Raw genomic sequence first — 10,118 nt, 5'->3', positions numbered from 1 at the left:
AAAACAAAAAACAAAAAACAAATTAGCTATCAAAGGAATGTGCCTCAACATAATGAAGGCCGTGTATGACAGGCCCAGGGGTAACACCGCACCCAATAGTGGAAGGTTGAAAGCTTCTAAGATCGAGAGCATGGCAAGGAGGCCCACTCCTGCCACTTCTATTCAACACAGTACTAGAAGTCTGGGCCAGAGCATTAAGGCAAGAAAAAGAAATAAAGGGTGTCCAAACTGGAAAGGAATAAGTAAAATGGTCTCCATAGATGCCATGACCTTATATACAGAAAACCCTTCTTCATTTCTACCAACGCAACTTATCACTACACGTCGATTTTGTGCACTGAAAGCTATCTGCAGTTGACCCTTCGACCACTGCACGGCTCTACTCTTGTGTGGATTTTATCTGTACTATAAATGTCTTTTCTCTTCTTCATGATTTTCTTACTGACATTTTCTTTTCTCTAGCTTACTTTAAGAATACAGTATAGAATACACTGAACAATATACATGTTAACTGACTGTTTATGTTATTCATAAAGCTTCCAGTCAACAGTAGGCTATCAGTAGTGGAGTTTTAGGGAGTCAGAGTTATATGTGAATTTTCGACCGCACAGGGGGTTGGCGTCTCATCCTTGTGTTGTTCAAGAGTCAACTGTAGTTACATTCTAGAACTGACTCTTAAAAGGCCAGTCTTCAGGTTTGTTTTTTTCTAAAGATTTTCCTAATTTTGAGAGAGAGAGAGAGCGAGCATGAGCGGGGTGAGGGTTAGAAGGAGAACCAGGCCCCCCCACCACTGAGCAGGGAGCCTGATGTGGGACTCGATCCCAGGACTCTGGGATCATGATCTGAGCCACAGGCAGATGCTTAACCCACTGAGCCACCCAGGTGTCCCTAGTCTTCAGAATTTTAAAAGCAAGAGGCAATGAAGGAGGTGGAGTCTCGGGGGAAAGATAGCATCTTGCAACAGAAATCTGTTAAAAATCTCTTTTGATAAGACATGGAGCCTGATATGAGGCTTGATCCTCCGACCCTGAGATCATCACCTGAGCCTAAACCAAGAGTCAGATGCTTTACCAACTGCCCCACACAGCACCTGAGAGCCACGCTTCCTTAGTGCTGAAACAGCAACTATGCCGAAGCTGCCTGTCACTCAAGGACTGGCAGGAATTTATGAAGGATGATCAAGAAGGACCCTTCCTGAGGCAATGCCAGCCAGCCGAAGGGTGCCAGGAACGCACCTGGGATCGAACAAGTCAAGTTTATTGCTTGTTGCGGTGCTGGAGGCACAAACTGTGAGCAACTGTGGGCATCTGAGAAAGAGGGCATTCGGAAGGACTTAGGATAAGAAGTTAAAACGTATTATAATCCTAGACACGAGACTCAGACGGCCCACGTTAGGTTATTCTGGGAAGAGGATAGTGAAGCAAGGCCTTGCTCTGGGTTGGGCGCTGCCAGGAAGCTGGGATCACTCTCTGACTGAGGATCTCGGGATCATCCAGGCGGCAAGACGCAGTGAAGTTCAGCTGGAACTGATAGGAAGCAGCAGTCACTCAGCTGTGACAGGGGGTCCCTTCCGGGGTTTGAGCAATGCTCATGTGTTTTTTTCTTCAGACATGATTCCAGAGTGGCCTGATTTTTCTTTTTTTCCATCAGAGTCACAGAGTGGCCTTGCCTGATGTTGATGATCTGTAAAACTGTTTATGCATTGTTTATGCTCCACAGGAGAACACCAAAGCCTGGCTGGGGGTGCCAGGTCAGCTCCTGGATGTTCGGGGGGAGGGGGAGGGCTCTTCTCTTTTCTCACTTGCAAAGTTATTTTAAAATTAGGAATAAAGGGGGACGCCTGGGTGGCACAGTCATTAAGCGTCTGCCTTTGGCTCAGGGCGTGATCCTGGCATTCCGGGATCGAGTCCCACATCGGGCTCCTCTGCTGGGAGGCTGCTTCTTCCTCTCCCACTCCCCTGCTGTGTTCCCTCTCTCGCTGGCTGTCTCTCTGTCACATAAATAAATTAAAAAAAAAAAAACTTAAAATTAGGAATAAAGGACCTGAGTCTCTCAAATTCAGTGAAACTCCTATTTGATTTTAGGAGACTGTGAAGTGCTCACCCAAGCCCAAGATAAGGGGCACAGGGATACCAGGAAAAATGTAAAGATCAACTTTAAGTACAGATATGTAAGCATCATGTGTATGTACACATGTATGTATCTATTTCCAACAACATCCTTATAAACCCAATTGGCAAGTATAACCTTTAAGGTTAAAAATCAAAGATACCCAGGGGCGCCTGGGCAGCTCAATCATTTAAGTGTCCCACTCTTGATTTTGGCTCAGGTCATGATCTCAGAGTCTTGAGATCGAGCCCCACGTCAGGGTCAACACTCAGTGCGGAGTCTGCTTGAGATTCTCTCTCTCTCCCTCTGGCCCTCCCCTTTCTCTCTCTCTCTCTCTCTCTCTCTCTCAATTAATTAATTAATTTAATTCAATATTTAAAAAAATCAAAGATATCCTACAGGGCGCCCGGCTGGCTCGGTCAGAAGAGCATGTGACTCTTGATCTCAGGGTTGTGAGTTCGAGCCCTACACTGGGTCTAGCGATTACTTCCATAAATAAAAATCAAAGCTATCCTTGATTTCACTGGCCAGCCACCATCATCCTCTTATATTATTTAAATGCTATCCAGTGACAATAGTCACACAGTGTTCTCTGCTGACGCAGAAGTAGCTACTGGGGGAAATGACTGCTTTACAGGACGGGGGAATCACCCTCGGCTTCATCTGGCCAGGTGTCAAGTTACAAAACTCACTGTCAAGGTGGCGGGCCTGTGACAGCTTCCACTGCCCACCCATTAGCACCTGGGAAATTTTAAATGTACTGAGTCCTTCAACACAGCTCGCTGACTAAAGGACCCAGAATGTGCTGTTAACGTTCACACCTCTGCATGTCTGAGGACCTCATAAATTCAGCAAGAGCTGCTAACATGAGCAGCATCTATGAAGTTTCGGGGGGAATCAGAAGCTGCAAGAACAGCCGCAGTGCTATCTGGGCAGACAGTAATACAACGCTGTACGCAAGCTTGCTTTCTCAGAGTAGACGCTGCCGTTAGAAGCTGAACAGCCGCCCTCTGAGCTCAATTCAAGTGCTCAAATTCAACTCCTTAGCCAGACGTACTCTAAAATTCTAAAAATCTGTTCTAGAAAAACTGAAACGACCCCAACTGACCACTGCACATAAAATAAAGGAAAACAGGGGCGCCTGGATGGCTCGGTCAGTGAAGCGTCTGCTCAGGTCATGATCCCAGGGTCCTGGGATGGAGCCTGAGTCGGGCTTCTTGCTCAGCGGGGAGTCTGCGTCTCCCTCTCCCTCTCCTTGCCGCTCCCCCACTCGTGCTCGCTCTCTCTCAAATGAATAAATCTTAAAAAAAAAAAAAAAAAGTCGATTTCTAAAAAGAAAGAAGAAAGAAAGGACAATCTGATGTCCACAAGGAAACAATGAAAGACACGTTTGAGGGAAGCTCGGAAAGAGACACGCTCCCAAGACCGCCTTCAAAGTCATGTGCCTTCGAAGTCAGGCACGCCGCTTTTTCCCTGCTTTGTTGCCAGAGACCCGAGGCTCGTGGAAATCCACTCACATCAAGAGAGGAACAACATGCAGGGCTTACAACTGAGGCACCACGGGCCTGTGTGTTACAAAAAGGAGGCGAGGGAGGGAGAGGACGTGGGAGGGAGGGAGGGAAGAAGACAGAATGAACCCAAACTCCTAGGGTTAAAACTGTCAAATCTGCTTCTTGCTGCTTGCTGTGCCAGCCGCACACTCCCCTGTGCCCCTCATAGGAATGCCTCACAAAATCAAGGAAATCAAGGACTTTCTGCTCACGGCCAGGCGAAAGGACGCCAAATCCATCAAGATCAAGAAAAATAAGGATAGGGTGAAGTTTAAAGTTCGGTGCAGCAGATACCTTTACACCTTGGTCATCAGGGACAAGGAGAAGGCAGAGAAACGGAAGCACTCTCTGCCCCCAGGTTTGGCAGGGAAGGAGCTGGAACGCACCTGGCCCACTGATTTGAACTATATTAAAGTTTTAAAAATTCTAAAAAAAAATTGTGGAATCGGAAATCCCCCACAGAGGGTGGAGAAACCATAAATAGGGAAGAACGGGATTTGTGAAAGATCAAAGATCAGAATCTACCAATCTTGCTGATGCAGATCGGGACACGGAGGGAAAGGAAACGGCTTCCGCTGCCCCTCCACCCTCTGCACAGTAGATGGCCCCCAAGTCAAACGCTTCGTAGACAAGAGGCTTGTCTCTGAAGATTCCCCCAAGAGAACTGTGCTGTCTTGTCTTCTCCCCTCTGCTGTTCCGATCTTGGCACCCGTCTCAGAGCAGCACGTATTTCTCTCAGCCCCTTCCCCTCTCGTCAGCCTGCTGAGTAGAGATCTTTGCAGAACAGGGTTACCATGTATTGCACACAAGATAGGTTCTTTCTGAAGGAACTATTTTCTGTCAGAAGCCCTGACAGAGGCACCGGATTCTAAACGTTATATTGCAGAGACTGCTAATCAGCAAGAGATTCAACAAGAAATTCCTGTCTGGGTGCCTTTCCCCCTGTGCTCTCAACATGTCAACAAAGGGTTGCTGTTGGTTAAAATTAAGCTAAACCCAGATAAGCTTCTTCCAAAGTTGCCCCAATAACCATTGCAAAAGGAGTGTGTCTGTCACAAAATGAAATCTGCCCCACAAAAAAAGATGTACTTTTTGCCAAAAGTCCTTGCAGTCATTCAATTCAGGCATTCAAAGAGCTTATCCAATATTTCCCACCAAGGAGCTCCACGCCATCACGCCACACTGCTGCCTTCATGCGGGTTTTTCTAGCCTAGCCGCAGTTCCGGGCAGTATGCCAACGAGTGCTAAACATGGCTCCGCTGGGGCGCCTGGATGGCTCAGTTGGTTAAGCATCTGACTTGGGCTCAGGTTATGATCTCCGGGTCCTGGGACTGAGCTGGAGTCTGAGCTGAGTCGGGATCTGCACTCTGCAGGGAGTCCGCTGCTCCCTCTCCCTCTGCCCGCCCCCTGCTTGTGCACGCACTCTCTCTCTCTAATAAATAAATAAATAAATAACTTTTTTAAATAAATACAACACCACGATGCTCTTCCTTCTTCTCAATTCTCCTTCATATTAACAGCTGATTTTTATCTACTTTTCTATCCCAAGGTCTCCAGTGTCCCTAAGACCAGGAGTCCTGAGGCACAGTCTGACAGATCCCCGTCTGTTCTCTCGTGTTCTCTAAGTAACTTTTGATGTTGTTGAGTTTCTTAGCCTCTCCCTCATTAAGGGTATGTAAACGAGACCCTGTAATTCTGGCTTTCGTCTCTAGCTTACGATGGCCAGTAAGTTTCTTAACAAAATGGTAATACTTACTTTGACTCCATTCTCTAAAATACATGTCATTCTTTAATTCCATCACCACACCTGCCAGTTTCACGAAATCTATGGTTTTCTAGAGATCCGTTTCACTCAGGGTCTCTCCAGAAAAACAGGAATCACTTCGAGTATTAACAACAGAGGAATTTAATACAGAGAGCTGAGAGTCAAGCAGGGCATGGCGTGCTGACCCGATCAGCAGCAGAGGCGAGCCATGCCCACCCCTTGGCTGGAAAGAAAAGGCAAGAGGTGGAGCTCTCAGAGCCCAGGGAAGCAGTCACCCAATGAAAACTGGAATGGGGTGGCGGGGTCTGACCTGGGCAGTAGGGGGGCAGCTAAGGCTGGGGAGGGGGAGATGCAGCTGCTGCCACAGATGCTGGCCAAGGCAGGGGGACAGGGGAAAGAGATACCTATAGAGGCCGCTTTTAAGCAACAGGCTTGAGCAATGGAAACCTGAGCAAGGCAAAAGGGCCCACAGCGACGACCGAGCTGACGCACACAGGCTCATTAAGCCATAGGCCCTAACTGACCAATTACAACCAGGTACAGTCCCTAAGATTACTAAAAAAGGGAAAATTCCATGTGTCCCCAAACTCCCTCACTCCGCCCTGTAACTACAGCCCCTCACGGCCACCGCCTCGTGGCACACAGTTCTCCTTTGCTGTCCTGCCCCCTGCTCCCTTTCGGTGTATTCAATACTCTTCTATCTCCTTTGTTCTGTCTCAGGTCAATTCTTTGACCACCGAAGCTACCAGCTGCCAGCCCCCACCCCCTCGGGATGCCCCACAATACCCTGGTTCTCTCCTCGCTTCCAATCTCCTGCCCATGTCCCCCTACCCCACACTCCAGGCTGAATCAAGCCCAAAGCCAGCTGACACTGGAGACTGGGAAAGGGTCTGCAAGTGTCAATCCCCCTTAGAGCAGAGAAGGGGGAGAGAGGATGGCTGAGACCCAGTTCCTCCCACCCACCCCATCCTACTCAACCCCAGTTCACGAATCAGGTGTCCTACGATAGGCATAATGCTTCAAAGTACGCATTCAGGGGGCCACTGGGATTTGTACCTCAGTAGCTGGCTCCACTGGAGTAAAACTCCTGCTGTCATGGGACTTCATGTTCCAGTCTACTCCACAAGGGATGGGGCTTTGTCTTTGTTCTCAATGCTGCTTGGAACGAAGGAGAGGTCCCAGACCCCAAGCTGAAGGTCAGCCACCAGCTGGAAGAGCCCCTTGCCTTTACCACTACTTCCTTTATCTCTGCTTCCTGAGAGAATCCCTGAGGGCGTTTGGTGCTCCCAGGCAATTCCACAATCTGCAGCATTGCCCAGTCCTTGATCGTAAGATGAGGGCAAACAAATCCTGTTCCTTGAGGAGGGCCAGCCGCTTTACTCAGTCTACCTATTCAAATGCTAATCTCTTCCAGAAACACCCTCCCAGACACACCCGGAAATAATGACCAGACTCTGGCATTCCTGGACCCAGTCAAGTGGACGTAAAAATAACCATCACACCGGCCAAAGAATCTAAGTAACGAGACTGACTTAACAGGTATAATACAACTTACCTGGTGATGGAAAAGTGAGTAACTTTACAGGGAAGAAACCTGGACACCAAACACCTAAATAGTGATTATGCTTAACAGCAACATCACAGGCCCTTTGATATGATCCACAGGGAGAGACACACCATGAATTTCAGGGTCTCCTCACCAAAAATTCAGAATCTCAGTCCCCAAACTGAGAGCCACTCTATAAAAGAACAGGTCACTTACCTACTCTTCAAAATGTCAAAGTCACAGGAGACAGGAAAGTCTGAGATGCTGACAGTTTGGAAGAGACCAAGGACACGTGATAAGGAAGTGCAGCATAACGGATCCTGGGACATAAAAGCGATACAAGTGGTAAACCTCGGGAAATCTGAATAAGGCTTCGAGTTTAATCATATTACAGCAATGTTAATTTCCCGGTTCCGATCATTGTACTATGGTTATGCAAAAAGATCATATTAGGGGAGGTTGAGTGAAGGGTATATGGAACTCTACGCCTAAACTTATTTCAAAATTAATTTAAAAAATACAGAACGCTTCGTGAATGTGCACGTCATCCTCACGCGCAGGGGCCACGCTAATCTCTGTATCTTTCCAATTGCAGTATAGCTGCTGCTGAAGCGAGCACTCAAGATTCGTTTTTTTTAAAAGGTTTACACTCAAGCAATCCCCCCACACGTTTGTGTGTGAGGTGACCACTGGGAAAAGGCTGCGGTAGAACGTCAAGGTACAGTTTCTGCCTCATGCTTTGCTGAGGAATGTGCAAAAGAAAGACTGTAGCCTTGAGACGTAGTGAAGAGAAGGGCCATATGCACCCCAATGTTCATAGCAGCAATGTCCACAATAGCTAAATCGTGGAAGGAGCCGAGATGCCCTGCAACAGATGACTGGATTAAGAAGTTGTGGTCCATATGTACAATGGAATATTACTCAGCTATCAGAAAGAACGAATTCTCAACATTTGCTGCAACATGGACGGCACTGGAGGAGATAATGCGAAGTGAAATAAGTCAAGCGGAGAAAGACAACTATCATATGATTTCTCTCATCTTGGAACATAAGAACTAGGATGATCGGTAGGGGAAGAAAGGGATAAAGAAAGGGGGGGTAATCAGAAGGGGGAATGAAACATGAGAGACTATGGACTCTGAGAAACAAACTGAGGGCCTCAGAGGGGAGGGGGGTGGGGGAATGGGATAGACCGGTGATGGGTAGTAAGGAGGGCACGTATTGCATGGTGCACTGAGTGTTATACACAACTAATGAATCATCGAGCTTTACATCGGAAACCGGGGATGTACTGTATGGTGACTAACATAATAAAAAATCATTAAAAAAAAGAAAAGAAAGAAAGACTGTAGCCTTGAAAGCTTCTGGAAGCCACTTCTGAACACAGCCTACGCTGCAGTCTACACTGCAATCCAGTCTACATTGCAGAGAAGAGAGAACTGACAAAAAGAAACCTTTCTTAGTGAAAGCTTCTAGACTACTGTGTTCTGCTTGACCCGAAGCCTGTTGACACCCTTACAATGTTCTCTCTCCAATCCAGGTGAATAACGTTCCTGTACCAATATTCTTTTTAATGATCCAATCATTTTTTATTTATTTATTTTTTGTATTTATTTTTTATTTTTTTAAAGATTTTATTTATTTATTTGACGGAGAAAGACACGGCCAGCAAGAGAGGGAACACAGGTAGGGGGCGTGGGAGAGGAAGAAGCAGGCTCCCAGCGGAGGAGCCTGATGTGGGGCTGATCCCAGAACGCCGGGATCACGCCCTGAGCCGAAGGCAGATGCTTAACAACTGAGCCACCCAGGCGCCCTTATTTTTTGTTCTTAAAAAAGATTTTATTTATTTATTTGACAGAGAGAGCACAAGCAGGGGGAGCTGCAGGCAGAGGGAGAGGCAGACTTCCCTTCCCGCTGAGCAAGGAGCCTGACGCAGGGCTCGATCCCAGGACCCCGGGATCACGACCAAAGCCGAAGGCAGACGCTCAACTGACTGAGCCACCCAAGCGCCCTAGACCCAATCATTTTTTACGCAGAGTTTTTTAAAAGTCTTGTTACACTTTTGTTTTGTATTTTATCTAGCTGTAAAGAGGAATCAGTTTTTGTATTTATAGACGCTTTCAGATGAGGGACTTGTTAGTGTTGGTAGATCTTATTCAGGAATGGGACTCGGCAACCTGAAGAGCTTCCTTTGCCCCATTTGAAAATTACAGCTTTGACTTATACTTCATTAAATATTAATGTGGTTTGCTTTGCTTTGCTTTGTATCGCATTTACCCCCAGGTAATTTTATTTATACCTATGTATTCAGCTTTCTTCGTCTTTTTTTTTAAAGATTATATTATTTAGGGGTGCCTGGGGGGCTCAGTCGTTAAGCATCTGCCTTCGGCTCAGGTCATGGTCCCAGTGTTCTGGGATCGGGCTCCCTGCTCAGAGGGAAGCCTGCTTCTCCCTCTCCCACTCCCCCTGCTTGTGTTCCCTCTCTCGCTGGCTGTCTCTCTCTCTGTCAAATAAATAAATAAAATCTTAAAAAAAAAAAAAAAGATTATTTATTTACTTGAGAGCGAGCGAGCATGGGGGGGGGGGCAGGGGGCTCAATCTCACGACTCTGAGATCATGACCTGAGCCAAAACCAAGAGGTGGACGCACAACCGACTGAATCACCCAGGCACCCCCTCTCTGGTTGTTTTTAAAAAGAAACACACTCATGGCCCTGAGAGCAAGACCAGCAAGGGCTGGATGTTTAACCCAGCACGCCTTGAATTCCTTTTTGAACGTCTAATGATCAACATGCTGATACTCTGCAACCCATCACCATCCAACGCCACGATAAGCTGGGGTCAATTCTCAGCTTCAAGGACTGCTTACCATTAGACAATCTGACTGTAAGTTTCTTTCTTTCTTTTTTTTTAAGATTTTATTTTTAAGAAATCTCGACACCCAACGTGGGGCTCAAAGTCACAACCCTGAGATGAAGTCTCATGCTCCAGTGACTGCGCCAGCCGGGCGTCCCTGACTGTAAGTTTTTTTTTTTTTTTTTTTTAAGATTTTATTTATTTATTCGACAGAGATGGAGACAGCCAGAGAGAGAGGGAACACAAGCAGGGGAGTGGGAGAGGAAGAAGCAGGCTCCTAGCGGAGGAGCCTG

The 10,118-nt window shown here is 47.0% G+C and overlaps 1 protein-coding gene and 1 non-coding gene across 2 annotated transcripts; one reads left to right on the top strand and one right to left on the bottom strand.

The window, feature by feature from the left end:
- Positions 1–3,830: 3,830 nt before the first annotated feature.
- On the top strand, positions 3,831–5,388 carry LOC123000206 (60S ribosomal protein L38-like). The gene is made up of 2 exons (XM_044378082.2): positions 3,831–4,041; positions 5,372–5,388. Exons 1-2 carry the CDS (start codon positions 3,831–3,833, stop codon positions 5,386–5,388), a joined length of 228 nt encoding a protein of 75 aa, XP_044234017.2.
- A 2,095-nt stretch (positions 5,389–7,483) lies between these two features.
- Positions 7,484–7,585, bottom strand: LOC113243645 (U6 spliceosomal RNA). The gene has a single exon (XR_003312182.1). It is a non-coding gene; the product is annotated as a U6 spliceosomal RNA (small nuclear RNA).
- Between the last annotated feature and the right edge of the window lie 2,533 nt (positions 7,586–10,118).

Source organism: Ursus arctos, unplaced genomic scaffold (genome assembly GCF_023065955.2).
Source record: "Ursus arctos isolate Adak ecotype North America unplaced genomic scaffold, UrsArc2.0 scaffold_19, whole genome shotgun sequence".
Classification (NCBI taxonomy): domain Eukaryota; kingdom Metazoa; phylum Chordata; class Mammalia; order Carnivora; family Ursidae; genus Ursus; species Ursus arctos.
Note: the sequence above shows the minus strand (reverse complement) of the source record. Positions and strands in the feature narration are given on the sequence as shown.